General features: G+C 46.7%; 1 protein-coding gene across 2 annotated transcripts in view; it reads left to right on the top strand.

Moving 5' to 3' along the window:
• The first annotated feature begins 3,627 nt into the window (after positions 1-3,627).
• The window catches only part of CNIH3 (cornichon family AMPA receptor auxiliary protein 3), a 137,210-nt gene continuing 124,879 nt past the window's right edge, over positions 3,628-15,958 (top strand). Inside the window, exon 1 of one of the 2 annotated variants that reach the window (XM_058430942.1) lies at positions 3,628-3,943. In XM_058430942.1, the coding sequence (XP_058286925.1) occupies positions 3,908-3,943 (36 nt within the window). In that variant the 5' untranslated portion in view covers positions 3,628-3,907. Of the gene's footprint in view, positions 3,944-9,656; positions 10,672-15,958 lie in introns of those variants that run through there. The other variant, XM_032137338.2, reaches the window with a different exon arrangement.

The raw sequence follows: 15,958 nt of genomic DNA on the forward strand, positions 1-15,958 counted from the left end.
GCCTGGAGTTTTTATAAATACAGGACGCAGGGAGGGTGGGCCAGGGTGGTTTTGGAAAAGGCAACATTCAGGCGGGAAAACATAAGTGCATGTTTTCACTTTGGGCTACAGGTCCTGGCTTGAGGGTGTGGCCCTCTTCTACCCAGTATTTCCCTTCCTCCTATCCATATCGCCATGGTCTTGGTGAGTTGATTTTGTTTGTGCAGTGGGCGGGAGGAACCTGTTGGGCAGTTACACTGGGATGTCTCAGGAGGAACCAGTGTGGACCCAGGACCAATGGTGGAGGGAGGTGCTGCCAGGTGCTTTGGTGCTATGAAAGCCTCCCGGAAGCTTTTCCCAACTTTGTGGGGAGCCCCAGCGAAGGGTGATACTGAATTTCCTGCCAGTCAAGCAGGAAAGGGGCTCAAAGTTAGATTTAAGTTATTTTAAAGAAAAAGGTGATTTAGCCAGCACACATAAATCTGCAATTCACAGCTTCCCACACATGTGAATGTGTGCGAAGCAAGTTAAGTAAACAGCGTCCTAAGCCAGACAGTGCCAGCTTAGGTATACAGGGGCATGCAGAGCAACAGACATTGGCTGGCAGTGAATTAAGTCCCTGTGCTTCCACACGGCTGGACTGGCCCTTGGTCCTTTCCAATGGTATGCACTGTAAATAAAAGAAAATGGTGGGAGGGAAGTCTCAATTGCTTTTAGAAGTTGATTTTGCCAAGGTTAAGGACACACCCAGGAAAAAAGGACACATAACCACTGGAAAATGTGTGGTCCTTGCCTTTCCCAGAGGGTCTGGGAGCTTCAATATTTAAAGGGAAAAGAGCAGGCAGCAGGGGAAAGAAGAAGGAAAAAAGGGAGGGTAGATAAAAGAGGCAAGCGGTTGCATTCCTTTGAGTCTTTTGATTAGCTTTACTGAATCCACATTTTTCATTTGAAAGCAGTGGTGGGGAAAGAGTCAATTATGCATTCCTCTGGTGCTCAGTTGGAATCTGCACTTTTACATAAGATAAAATAATCACAGAGTATGGGAAGCAATCAGATATGCATATGTCTCAGGTGAGTGAAGGGATGACTTTTAGGTCTGTTCATGGTCCTTTACCTGTAAAAATAAGCAGTTAATTTGCATTGTCAGGGTGAAATTCAACAGAACTGCTTCAGGGTAAAAGTCTTGGGGCCTACAAGGAGTTTCCTCATGAGCAAAAGGTGAGGGAGGTATGTAGCTATCTATTCAGGAAGAAAATGGGAAGCTGGTGTGTGTGACCCAGTTCCCAGCTTGCCCTTCACCCTTTGTGTGACCCAGTTCCCACTAAGCCCTTCAGCTTAGTGAGTTTCTGGTCCTGAGATTTTATTTTCCTTTCATAGCTCTCAAAATTTTTAAAGTTATTGCGCAATAAATTACATGCAAGAAAAGGGTTAACATGTCCTGGTGTTAGCACTTAGGGAATGTATCCAAGTCAGGCCGCACCAAAGTATGGGTCTGCAGCAACCTCAATTCTTGCCTCCTCAGAAGAAATAATTCAATCAAGGGGCATAAGGCAGAAGGAGCTACTGAGGCAGGCTTCAGAGCAGGAGTGAACATTTATTAAAAAGCTTTAGAGCAGAAACAAAAGGAAGTAAAGTACATTTGAAAGAGGGCCAAGCTGACGACTTGAGCCAGTCAAGGGCACAGTTTGACCTTTGACTTGGGGTTTTATATGCGGGCATACTTCTTGGGAGTTGCATCCCTTCTCCCCTTGTGGCATGATAAAACTCCTCAGACACGAGTTAAACAAGGAAGGGCTTTATTCGGCTGGGAGCATCGGCAAGACTCACGTCTCAAAAACCGAGCTCCCCGAGTGAGCAATTCCTGTCCCTTTTAAGGGCTTACAACTCTAAGGGGGTCCACGTGAGAGGGTCATAATGGATTGAGCAAGCAGGGGGTACGTGACTGGGGGATGCATGCACCAGTAATCAGAACGGAACAGAACAGGACTGGGATTTTCACAATGCTTTTCCATATGTCTGGAATCTATAGATAACCGGTTAGGTCAGGGGTCAATCTTTAACCAGGCCCAGGGCACGGTGCCAGGCTGTCTGCCTGTGAATTTCATTTTTGCCTTTTAGTTTTTACTTCTTCTTTCTTTGGAGGCAGAAATTGGGCATAAGACAATATGAGGGGTGGTCTCCTCCCTTATCCTGGTGCTTCCCTTGGGGTGGGCTGTCCGCATGCACAGTGGCCTGCCAGCAGTTGGGAGGGGCCATGTGCACAGCGTGTTTACTGAAGTTGTACACGTGCTCACTTGAGGAATTCTTCCTTTACCCAGTGTTCATATACCCTTTAAACTGCCATTTTGCCTCTTAGTGCGCCTGTTTGAGCCCGCTCGCCCAGCTCCTGAGATCTTATTGGGAAGCTGCTGATTACCAGTTTCAGGTGTTTCTATCTGTTGGGAGATTGCCTTTCTCTGGCACTGGGCCACAACCAATTATTATTTTAGAGAGACAGTTAACAATCACCTGACCATGACCTGATGGTTGCCTGGCATGCCTGTTGTTGGGGGGAGGTCCTCTCCTGCCCTGCTCATCTCTGAGTGCCTAGCTACTGTAACACTGAGGGGTGAGAAAATCTTTAGATCCTGGTTTGAACAAACCAGCTGTAAAATACAATTTTGAAACAACTCAAAGCACAAAAATGCTAACAGTTGCTGAATCCAGATAGGTAGATGAATGTTCACTAAACTCTCTATTCTTCTACGTCTTTTAAAATTTTATAATAAACACTCAAAGAACCCCAATTCTCAGGACATTCCAAACATACAAACCCCACCAAGAGAGAAACAGTATTAGGGGTGGTTGCTTAGCCAGGGCAGAGTATCTTTGTGGTGGGGACTGGAGGGGGTGTTTGGATGGGGGTGTTGAGAGGTGGGAGTGAGAACTTGGTGAGCTGGATTTAAGCTGGAGGATGGGGAAAGCTTTCTGGGATTTCACAGGGCTTGGCTGGGAAGCAAGACTAACTTGATATATCATACCAGTTATTTATGGCACTGAAAAGTTTACAGAGTTCATTTATGGGGGAAAATACTGGTTAGGAGATACTCTCGAATTTTGTGCTAAATGAAACATATGGTCAGATTTTCCTGTGGGCAGAACGGGATGAGTGATGGGGCAGGAGGAGGCTCACAGCCCACTTAACTGAGCTTCCCATGAATCCAAAGGCATTCCCCTTTACGCTTTGACCATTTCTCTGATGGATGCTTGAGGGTAGGGTGGAGACCGGAATGTAAGGGGAGAGCAGATAGGAGATAAGGTTGGAAAAAGCTTCATGATAAACCAAGTCTTTAGTTGTGTGGGTACACTTTACAGACAGTCCCCGACTTACGACTGTTCATCTTAAGATTTTTCAACTTCACAATAGTGCCAAAGTGATACACATTCAATAGATATTATATTTCAAGTACCCATAAAACCATTCTGTTTTTTCACTTTTGGTACAGCATTTAATAAATGACATGAGATATTCAATACTTTATTATAAAATAGGCTTTGTGTTAGATGATTTTGCCCAACTGTAGGCTAATGTAAGTGTTCTGAGCACATTTAAGGTAGGTTACGCTAAGTTATAATGTGTGATAGGTTCGATGTATTAAATGCATTTTGATGTACACTATTTTCAATTTACAAAGGGTTTATTGGGATGTAACCCTATCATAAGAAGCATCTGTGATATGGTTTGGTTCTGTGTTCCCACCCAGATCTCATCTTGAATTGTAATTTCCACATGTCGAGGAAGGAATCTGCAGGAGATGACTGGATCACGGGGGTGGTTTCCCTCCTGCTATTCTCCTGATAGTGAGTTCTCACAAGATCTGATGGTTTAAAAGTGTTTGGCAATTCCCTTTCACTCTCTCTCTCTTTCTCTCTCCTGCTGCCATGTAAGATGTGCCTTGCTTCCTCGTTGACTTCTGCTGTGATTGTAAGTTTCCTGAGGCCTCCCCAGCCATACTGAACTGTGAGTCAATGAAACCTCTTTCCTTTATAAATTACCCAGTCTCAGGTAGTATCTTTATAGCAGTGTGAAAACAGACTAATGCAAACTGTATTTGCCTTCACCTTCAATAAACAGAAGTATTGCTATATATTAGGAAAAGGCAGAAAACCAAAACTAATTTATGTATAACAACTCAGGAGGAGCAGGAATAGGTTAAGAATAGGTCAGGAAAACATGGAACATTCAGACTTACTTACAAGCAGAGAAAAAGTGTGATGTAATTTGCCTTAGGTTGCCACTTTGTCTATGAACTTTCCCTGATCATACTAACCCCAAAGCACTGTCTCTCTTATACACCAAGTTGTCAGCACAACTTGGGGCACATGGAAATTGTATTAGGCTGCTGGTAATAGAAAACCTGACTATAGCAGTATAGCAAAAATGTGAACTGGCTGTTCAAAAGCTGCTCAAACCTCCCTTCCTTTGCCTTTCTATTTTATAAGGGCTGAAATGAGAAAACACTCACCTTCTCAGATTCACTGGCAACTAGGTAGTGGTGGCCAAATGTTAGAGTTCTGGCCAATGAGATGTAGCAGATCTCTGGAGAGGGCTTCTTTTACTCTTCCCCAAAAGTTATGCCTTCAGACTGGGAGAACAAAATCCACATACTGAGGCCAGCAAGTCAGGAGGGCAAAAGAGCTTGGGACATTAACCGTGTCTTGGAGCTGCTACACTAGCCATAAATGAATCATCTCAATTTCCTGTCATACCAGGATCCCTACTCCCGTGAAACCATGGCATCAGTTAAGAATTGTGTTTACCCATAAGTAACAGAATGCCTTACTTCTATGGGTTAAAACAAATGAGAAGTTTTATTGTCTCTTTCAATAAGAAGTCAGGGAATAGGAAGTTAAGGCCTGGTAGAGTGGCTTGATCATGTTGTCAGTGGTCCTTGCCCTCTGTATCTTCTTAGCTTTTCCCTTCTTAATGCGTTGGTTTCCTCCTTATGGTCACAAGATGGCTGCTGTACCTCCAGGCATCAGGTCTGCATTTCAGGCAAAAAGAAATATTATCTAAAGAGTTCAAACTGTGTCATATGGCCTCTCCTGGCTGCATGGTGGGTGGGGAAAAAATCAAGTAATTGGCTTTTCAATGTCTACAGTAGAGAAAACAATGTAGCTTGGTCACTCCACTCGACATCCATTCCCAATCACCTTCTCCCTTGCCTTCCTCTACTGTGTCACTAGTACTTTTTGATTTTTTTAAACACTGCCTTGTGAAGGAATTACTGCCTCACCAATTACACTAGAAACCTTGTGGATCCCTGACAGTGCCCAGAACTATGGACACTAAAATATTTTGAAATAAAGAGCAGTAACTGCCTGGGGTTCTTATTTTCTGAAGTTTTGCAGTAACCTTTGCCAAGATCTCGTTCTGTAACTAATAAAACAAGGCAAAGCAGGACCAGGTAAATGGCAAGAAAAACAGTGGCTGGATGGAGACTTGAAAGTCACAGTAGTAGGATAATGGATTCCATTTTTAAATTTGAAATTTTATTTTGATGTAGAGACTCTTGGTTCTGGTGATGCTGTGCTAGTGAATTCAGACCAGTTCTCCCACTGAGCACAACTTATAAAGCTGAATGAAATATAATAACATCTTCTTGAAAGCATCAAAGACCTAATAAGAGAGTACGGAATTAGTGGGGTCAAAAGCTGAGAGTGATTCAGAATCTAGAGGGGTTGGTTTAGCTCTTGGGGCCAGTTTTTTTTTCTAGGGGCATTTCTTAATCTTGAGGAGGTAGCTGTGGTATGCTTTTAGGGGCATTTCTTAATCTTGAGGAGGAGGCTGAGCTATGCCTTTAGTACTCTGTGGGGCTAGGGGCAAAAGTCAGAGTCCAAGGACCATCAAGGGTTGGGACTTGATAAGCCCTGTGTTTTGACTTGGGATCCAGAAGGACTGCTCCATGTGAGTAAGGCTGAACCAGAAATAAAGCAGCCCTCACACAGACCACAGTTATCTTGGTCATCCTGGAAAATCTCAAACGCTGAATTTGGATTAAGGTAATCCTGGAGCACTAGGTTCCCCTAGACACCTGGAAAAAGAGGTTGAAAATCCTCCCTGGAGAAAGATAACATCATTTTAGGCCTCAAATGACTGTAAGAAAACTTTTCAAAAGAAGGTTGGCACAGTAAAAATCTACTAGATGGATAAGAAGCGAGGACTCCGTAAACAAGAACCAGCAGAAACAAAAGATCAGATCGGTCCCAAAGGGACTCAGAATTTTGGTGTCAGGAAATTTTATACAGTACAATTACAACGACAAGAAATGATCTATATAAAATAAAAAGCAAAACAACAGCTAGAAAGAAATATACCAGCATTGTGTTGTGGTATCTGAGAGCAGCAAACTGTGGTGTTTATCTTTTTCATTTTTATATTTTCCAAGTTATTTTATATTTTTGAGACAGGATCTCGCTTTGTCACCCAAGCTGGGGTGCAGTGGCATGATCACAGCTCACCGTGCCTTGACCTCTTGGGCTCAAGCAATCCTCTGGCCTCAGCCTCCTGAGTAGCTGAGACTACAGGTGCGCACCACCACACCTGGCTAACTTTATTTTCATTTTTGTAGAGACAGGGTCTTAATTATGTTGCCCAAGCTAATTGCAAACTCCTGACCACAAGTGATCCACCCGCCTCAACCTCCCAAAGTGCTGAGATTACAGGTGTGAGCCATGGTGCCTGGCCTCCAAATTTTCTTTAATGACAATTTATACTGGAAGAAATACTTATGTAAACGAGAAAGCAACATAGGGTATAACCCAGAGCAGGGCTAGATTTGTAGGCATTCAGCTTCTACAGGTGTCCAGGGTCTTGTGCTCAGAAGGGCCTCATGCTTGGCTTAATGTTCTGCTATTGCTGTCTTGAAATTATTAATTTTTAAACAAGAAGCTTGATATAGTTTGGGTATTTGTCCCTGCCCAAATCTCACGTTGAAATGTAATCCCCAGTGTTGGAGGTGGGGCCTGGTGGGAGGTGTCTGGGTCATGGGGGTGGATCCCTCATGGCTTGGTGCTGTCCTCGCAATAAAGAGAGTGTTCTCGCAAGATCTGGTTATTTACACGTGTGTCGCACTTCTCCACAACCCTCTCTTGCTCTTGCTTTTGCCATGTGACATGCTTGCTCCTACTTCACCTTCTAGCATGAATAAAAGCAGCCCTGAGGCCTCCCCCGAAGCCGAGCAGATGCTGGTGCCATGCTTGTACAGCCTGCAGAACCATGAGCCGATTCAATCTGTTTTCTTTATAAAGTACCCAGCCTCGGGTTTTTTTTTTGTTTTGTTTTGTTTTGAGACAGGGTCTGGCTCTATTGCCTAGGCTGGAGTGCAGTGGCACGAACACAGCTCACTGCACCCTTGACCTCCTGGGCTCAAGCAACACTCTCACCTCAGCTCTGCAAGAAGCTGGGACTACAGGTGCATGCCACCACACCTGGCTAATTTTTATATTTTTTGTAGCGATGGGGTTTCTGCCATGTTGCCCAGGCTGGTCTCAAATACCTAAGCTCAGGTAATCTGCCCACCTCGGCCTTCCCATGTACTGGGATTACAGACGTAAGCCACCATGTCTGGCCAGGTATTTCTTTATAGCAATGCAAGAATGGCCTAATACAAAGTCCCATATTTTCATTTTGCACTTGGCCCTCCAAAGTATGTAGCCAGTCCTGACCCAGAGGCAATAAAATCTTGATCGGTTCATTGCTCTGGTCATCAGCCTCTGGATTTGCTCTAGTTTCCCCACTTCTTACTGAAAGGCATCTAGTTTCTAAACTGGAGGGAGATATGTGGCCAGGCACTGTGGTGCAAACCTATAATCCCAGCGCTTTGGGAGGCCAAGGCTGGAGGACTGCTTGAGGCCAGGAGTTTGGGACCAGCCTGGCCATATATTGAGACCTATGTCTGCAAACAAAACAAAACAAAAATTATCTGGGTGTGGTGGTGCATGCCTGTAGTCCTAGCAAGGAGTTTGAGGCTGCAGTGAGCTATGATAGCACCACTGCACTCCAGCCTGGGCAACACAGCAAGACTGTCTTCAAAAAAATAAAATAAAATAAATTGAAGGGCCGGGAGCGGTAGCTCACGCCTGTAATCCCAGCACTTTGGGAGGCCGAGGTGGGTAGATCACGAGGTCACGAGATCGAGACCATCCTGGCCAACATGGTGAAACCACGTCTTTACTAAAAATACAAAGATTAGCTGGGCGTGGTGGTGCGCGCCTGTAGTCCCACCTACTCCGGAGGCTAAGGCAGGAGAATCACTTGAACCCGGGAGGCGGAGGTTGCAGTGAGCCGAGATCACTCCACTGCACTCCAGCCTGGCGACAAAGTGAGACTCCATTAAATAAAAAATAAATAAATTAAATAAATAAATAAATAAATAAATAAGAGATGTGGCCAAATAGCTGCAGGGATGTTGGGGCATAGTAGAAAGAGCCCAGGATTAGGAGTCCGCAGACAGGATTCCAGTTCTGTCACTAGAAAGCTGTATCTCTAGCTTGCTGGAATTCATCCCTTCCAGCTCTCAAGGCATCGGAATCACATCTGTGAACAGGAAAGCTAGCATACCAGAGTCAGAATCAAGCAATAGTTATTTATCTGGTTCCCACCCTGTGCAAGGTACCAGGTGCTCTTAAGATTCACTCCAATCCATGAGGTGTGTCTACTCTTTCACCGAGATTTGCCAGTCGTCTTTCAGGGTATTTTTCCTTGCTTTCTGGATTTGATGACTTGTCTGAAACTGAAGTTCTATCTGGAATGACTAGACCTCTTTCACTGCAGCGTCAGGAATCTCTTGCAAAGCAAGCATGGTGAACTTTCAAGATGCTGGGCCACTGGGGGAAAGGGTGCAATTAATAATCCCTACCACTTATTGAATGTATACCAAGTGCTAGGTTTTTTACTTACGTTCCCTTTTAATCCTTTGAAATGGCTTGACTCTACTCTTATTTATGTTTTTCTGATAAAGAAACTAAGGATTAAAGAGGTTAGGTAACTTGCAGCTAGAAAACGGTCTACCTCCAAAAGCATCCTCTTGACAATTCCACTAGGACCAACACCAACATAACCGAGCCCTCGTTGCTGCCTCTTCAGCGCAGAATAGTCCACCAAGTCCACGTTTCCCTAGTCCCAAGGTCGGATGGCTGGGGAGGGTAGAGGATGCAACGGAAAGGCGCTAATGGAGAATTTTGCAGGGTCTGGGAGCAGAGCAGTCAACGCAGCCCTAAGCACTGAGTATGCTACAGTTTGGTAAAATCCACCCAAGCAGCTTTGGGATCCAAGGCTTGTACTGTATCCCCAACCAACACTAGGCAACGCCCCAAGTCCCCACACTTCCCACTCCGATAGGCGAAACTGCAAGAATCGGGAGGGGCGGCTGCCGCGTTTAGGCGCGAGGCACACACCATACCCTTCCGCAGCTTCCCACCTCCTCCAGACGCACGTGTTTAAAGAGTCCCTGCTCCAACCGGTCCCGCCCCACCTCCGCTCGGCCTCCAGCCCTGCCTGTACTGCTGGCTTTAAGTTTTCTCCGAGAGGCGGGCGTGCACAGCTGCAGTGGCGGCGGCAGCAGCGGACACCAAGCGCCCGGCGGCGCTTCGCCACCCACCTTTCCTTAGCCCCCGGCGCTGCAGTCTCCGCCCGCCGGGGAGGGCGCGCTCAGCGGAGCAGGAGTCGAGGGTGGGGCGCCGAGAGGAGGGAATCCCGGGTCGCACCGCTACAGTTCTCGCAGTGGCAGAGGCGGCGGCGGCGGCGGCGGCGGCAGCAGCAGGTGGAGCGAGCTACAGCGTTTGGCCTGAAACCCACTGCTACAGCAACCCGGGCGGGAGTTGGCCCGCTGGGTGGAGCCAGTGCTCGACCCGGTCCGACCCCCGGTTTCCGGGACACTTGGGTAGCGGAGGCCGGCTGGCCGGAGTCGCGGTTGGGGGCGGGCGCGTCTCGGAGCGCACGGCTGCGCTGGAAGCCGCGTCTGGGGCGCAGGACCAACGGGACCTACCTCCTCCCGGCTACTTAAAGACCCCTTCTGTCCGGACAAAGCGCTGCCGGCTCTGGGATTTGGGAGGAGCTCGGAGGCCGCTCGGGCACCTCGCTGGACACTATCCGTTTGCCTCCCAGTGGCGCGGGAGGGTCCGGAGCGGAGCGCTTGTCTCTGCTCTGCGGTTTAGTGAAGGAAAGCAGAGAGCTCTTCCTGGGGCGGACGGGACCTCCTCCCTCGGTCCTCCGTGGAGTCATCGCATCGCTTGTGTTGGTCTCGAGGGCCTCACAGCTTGGCACTAATTTGCAGGTGTTCGCCGCTGATTTGGTTTCTTCTTCGATTTGCGGACGATTCCCGCCAGCGACACTCGACACACGTTTTCCTGTTTTCGCGGGAGGGCCGGGTCTGGGGTCGCCGGAGCCTGCGGGAATCCAGCGCTTGTTCGCTGACCCTCGAGTCGCTCCGCTAGCTGTGCGCCCTCTGGGGCACTAGCCTGGAGAGAAGCGTGCAGACGCGGCTCCTTTGAGGGAGTGCGGTCCTCTAGGGAGGCATCGGGCTCCTAGGGGCTTCTTGGCGTGTGTGGTGGGATTGGGGTCCTCCGGCCATGGCCTTCACTTTCGCTGCGTTCTGCTACATGCTGTCTCTGGTGCTGTGCGCTGCGCTCATCTTCTTCGCCATCTGGCACGTGAGTAACCCGCTTTGGTCTCTCTTCTTTCGCCCCAATTTCGCTAAATTTCCCCGATTTCACCTCACTTTTTCCACCTTGCGGGGGTGGGCGGACCGGAAGGTTGGACCTTTTGCCGCTCCTCTGTCCCGGGGCAGGAGTCAGTTCGCTGCATCCCGCCGGGCGCGCCTTCAGTGCCCTGGCTGGAGGCGGGGGTCCGCTGGTGCCCGGGTAGGACACGCTCTGCAGGGCCCGACCGGGCGTCCCGGGTCCCGGGCGCCGGGGAGTGGCGGCTACCACCACGTCTAACCCCTTCCTCTCCCGCCCCCTCCTCTCCTGCTGGCGGGAGGCGAAGGAGAAGCGCCGCTGTCGGTCCCGGCAATTAGTCAAGTAGCTATAATAACTAGACATTTAAAATGTCAGCATCTGTGGTGGGTTGCATTTAGACATAATTGGAGACAAAGTGGAAACACGACGGGAGCGCCTTGTAAGAGGTAGGGAGAAGCCGAGCCCACGGAAAGGAATGAGACCAGGCAATGGGGGTCGAAATGGAAGGCGGTGGGGGAAAGGCGAGGAAGACTGGGGAAGGGCAGGCATCATTAAGGCCATGGGGGAAAGTCACGAAGCGAGACCGTGGAGAGCGACGACGGTGTCCTTCTCTTCCCTCTTGGCGTCTGAAGTCCGACTCCTGAAGACCCCCTGCAGGTGGCGAACCTCCGCTAGGCCCCCAGCGTCCCCAGCCCGCAGAAGCTTCTTGTCACCCTTCCCGGGGCTACGCCAGGTGGAGGGCAGCCGTGGATCCCAGTTCTTTAGGTGTGGTTGGGAATAGAGGAGCGAAAGCTTCTGAATAGGGGAAGAGAAGTACTGAGAGAGCGCAGGAGTGCGTTCGCCGGTTCTCTCAAAGACTGTGCAACATTTAGCGAGTGCATGCAACTCTCAAGGCTTCCTTCTCTGAGGTTGTTTAAGCCCCCTATCCTCACCCTCAGAGGGCTGGTGGGAAGAATGGCCAAGGCCAAATGTTTAGAAGGAGCACCCCAGTGCACAATTTCCCACCTTTAACAGCCTTGCCCTGCGCAGCGTCTAGGTGACAGGGAAGGACCCTGAGACGAATTCCCGGAGGCATGGTTCTGGTGAGCATCACAGACTCTCATACAGTGGGGATGACCCAAAATGAAGACGTGGAGAAAATTGCAGGGTGGGTGAGGTGCCCTTGTTTTCTGTAAGTGGTTTGCAGTGTGAGAGTTTGTCTTAAAATAGAACTAAGCAGCTAGAGCAGCTCCTGCTACAGGGCTCTGACAGAGAGGAGAGGGGAAACTCGGGGAGGAAGGTGGCTTCCGATCATGTAACCTTAGGAAAGACCCTTGCTGGCTTCCTTCCACATCTCTAAAGTGAGAAAATTGACCTGGATAATCGCTAAGCTTTCCCCCATGTCTCAGATTGTGTAAATCCGTGCATCAGTAGACTTAGGAATCTGGGGGTGACAGGGAATCCAAACATAGATATTTGGGGGATGATTTTAAAAATTCCGCTGTTTAGAAGTAATGTCATTTTAAACCCTCCCTTCTCTGCTCTGCAAGGCTGGGTCTAATCTATGGTAGAAAATTGAGGCTTGAAGTTGTTGACAGTTCTTAAGGGAAAAGGAAATTTACCTGATTTAGAATAGAAAGGAGTACAGATTAGGTCATGCCCAAGCAGTGCAGCAAACCTCTGCTAATGTGCTTTAAAGGAACTTTCTCAGCTTCTTTGGATTTGGGGAGTTACTTGCATTCTAGAAGGCCAACTACTTCCTTTTTTTCTGCAATACTTCATTTGCCGTTTTCTGTTTTTGCCTTGGCCAGAGGGTGTCAGGTACCAGAGAGCTCCCTCAAACTCAAGTCTGGCTTGGAGTTCTCTGAATTGGTCCCTGAAGCAGAGCAAGTAACCAGAAAGAATAATTTTCTCTTATTCAGGGGAAGATGATTAATAATTCAAGAACAGCTTAACTGAGTGGTTTGTGCAGCTGGTTGACATTTGAATGAAAATCAGGTGTTCCCTCATCCAGCATTGGCTCTGTCCTCCAGCTTCTCAATGCTCACCCCCTTATCTAGGGGTGGCTGAAATGCAGTCAAATCCCAACTCAGGTTTTACCCAGATTCCTCGTGAAAGTGGCAAGATTCTTGTTTCTAATAATGAAAAGAATTTGTGCGTTTTGATTTCAAATTACAGTAATAATTTCGTAGTCTCAGTCCCTCCTTTCCCAGTCTTTTCCTTCTCTATCTCTTTCCCTCTCTCCAAATCAAACAACCCAAACCCCATCACACTGATTTGGTTCCTGAACATTGAACTGGGAAACCAGAGACACCCTGGTTTCAGGACATGGTTTGTATGTCTGGGTGTTAGTTACATGGTAGTAATTATTTTGACCAAAATTGAAGGGACTTGGTTTTATGTTAGACTGTTTGCCTTCTTTCCAGCTTCTTATATTCCTTATGTACTTCTTGATCGGACAAGGCATATTGATTGTGTGGTATATATCAACACCCCAAAAAATGAATTGGGCACTTAACAACATATAGCAGTTAAAATGCCTGCCACGCTGCCATGCCTAGGCTATAAGATATGAAGATGGCATGCTTTTCTTATTGAATTGTACATACCTACTTAGGGGTAATGATGGTAGCTACTATGTATTGGGTGTCTGCTGTAGGACAAGTTTTAAGTGCTTTACAGAGGATCTCTCAGTCCAATCGTTTTCCTCCCCTTTCTTCCCTCCAGATGTCTGGGAGCAAGGATGGATGTGACCAGCCTTTCTTTCAAGTCTTGTTTTTTACTTTGAAAATTTATCTGCATTTGTTTTCAGTTGAAAATACTTCAAGTTACCCATTTATTTTATATCAGCTACCATCTCTGAGTACATTTATCACATTTGGAAGAAGCAGAAGAAAACTGAGTTTTTTCTGTGGCTTTGCATACCCTCAGGCACCTGGCCTCTTACTGCCCAGGCAGCCCTTTAGTCCTCATAACGGACATTTCCCAGATGAGGAAACTGGATCAGAGAGATTACAAGGTTGCCTAAGGTTGCACAGCTGGTATGTATTGGAGCTGGTATGCATGGACTTGAGCTAGGTCTGTGAGACTCTTAAGCCTAAGCCCTTTCTTTAACTGTAGTCACTATTTTTGGATTCATAACTTAGATAATAATTTATATCCAAAGGATTACCTTTCTCTGTATAAATGAAATTTTAGAGTTGGAATTTCTGATTGGGGTTACAATAGCAACAGCAGCCAGACTCAAGACATGCTATATATCCTTTTTTAAAAGAGGAAAATTCTATTTATTTAAATTGGACTTTTGCTTATAAAATGATACAGGTTCGTCGTCCAAAATTTTGAAAATACAGTGATTTGTAATGAAATACAATCATCAGTAATCTTATCCAGAAAAGATTATCTCTTGTGTATTTTAAAAAATTGCATATGGCCGGGCTCAGTGGCTCATGCTCGTAATCCCAGCACTTTGGGAGGTTGAGGCAGGAGGATCACTTGAGCCTAGGAGTTTGACACCAGTCTAGGCAACATGGTGAGACCCCATTTCTAAGAAAAAAAATTGCATGTGGATGTTTAGAAGGAAAAAAATTGTTCTAAAGGGTTTTTGATGTGAAGTGATGTGTATTTCCAGCCAGTATAAAATGAACGGTGTTGACTCACAAGAGCCTTCTCTGCTCCAGCTTGGTTAAGCCTGTTTGCAGCGTCTCATTTATATAAACACAGATTAAGCTATTCTTTGAAAAGATCAAAGATTCATTACTGAATTGCAGGTTTTTGGCTTTTGAAGTTTTTCTATTTGGAGTCACTGTGAGTTTTGACAATTTACAAATAAAATTAATTCCCAGTAAAATTCCCTAGAAAGATCTGATGCACCATCTCACCTTGAAATTTCTTTGGATTCACAGCAGCATTTGCTGTTTGAGGGTTTAAATGGCCGTGGACAGGGATGACATACATATGTGCTGAGAGGCAGTTTTGTTAGAGAAGATGTCTTCATGGTGGAGCCTTTTGCCAGTTCCACCTTGTCACAGACTCAGCCTCTGGAAATCTAGTAAACATCTCAGTTTCTCAGAGTACCCACCTGGAAACAAAAAATGGGTTTATGTGAAATGGTAGGATGCTTGGGGTTGACAATAAATAGCCTGTTTTTTTATGACCCTGCCTTGGCCTACTCAGATGAGGGTACTGCACTCACTGCCAGGTCTTACTTGGTCTCCACTTTTTGTTCTACTTGTGATGCCCCTGTCCATTCTCATCTCACTTTCAGGTGGGATGTCTGCAGCTCCAGCCTGCTCCATCCCCCTTTTATCTCCTCCCTCCATCACTGTCCATTGCCCACAGCTGAAGTGGAAGGACGCTTCATGAGAGCAGGGATGTTTTCTACTTTACCATTGTTTCTCCAGAGCCCAGAACAGTGCCTGACAAATAGAGAGTGTTTGGTATAAATACTCGTAGGACAAATTCTTGTTTCCTTCTGGCTTGATGCATTTCCAGTTGACATAGTGATATGTTTTGGCTATGTTCACACCCAAATCTCATCTTGAATTGTAGCTCTCATAATCTCTATGTGTTGTGGGAAGGATCTGGTGGGAGGTAATTGAATCATGGGGGATGGGTTTTTTTTTTGTGCTGTTCTCATGATAGTGAATAAGTCTCATGAGATCTGATGGTTTTATAAAGGGCAGTTCTCCTGCACGTGCTCTCTTGCTTGCTGCCATGTAAGACATGCCTTTGCTCCTTCACCTTCTGCCATGATCGTGAGGCCTCCTTACAGCCATGCTGAACTGTGAGTCCATTAAACTTCTTTTCTTTGTAAATTACTCAGTCTCGGGTATGTCTTTATTAGCAGTGGGAGAATATACTAACGGTAACTCGTTTCTGATTTGGCTTCTGGCTGCTTCTTAAGGACTACTTTCTAGGTAGTTTGGACAATGTGCATTTTCCCCCATGCCTTGGCACTTTGAAACTTTGGAAGCTAATTATTGCAAAGAAGACTGGCCATTGCCATGGGGTATGGGGCCCTTCTTGATGATAGTGGAGCTGGTTCTCTTTCAGAGGAACAGGTTGGGAAGAAGCACTGGCTGTCCCTGGAGAGAACACCTTCTGGAAAGTGTAGTGTCTGGGTTGATGCATGGCACCTTATCATTGTTTGCATTGCTTGCCGCTTTATCCTTGTTTGCACTGCAATAACTCCCCCCTGAAAAAGAAAGCTTACGTCATCATTGTGTTTCCACTGCAGTCATGTTAGAGAGGAGAGGAGAGAAGTGTGCAGAATTCACAG

The sequence above is a fragment of the Hylobates moloch genome, unplaced genomic scaffold, assembly GCF_009828535.3.
Source record: "Hylobates moloch isolate HMO894 unplaced genomic scaffold, HMol_V3 SCAFFOLD_18, whole genome shotgun sequence".
Lineage (NCBI taxonomy): Eukaryota > Metazoa > Chordata > Mammalia > Primates > Hylobatidae > Hylobates > Hylobates moloch.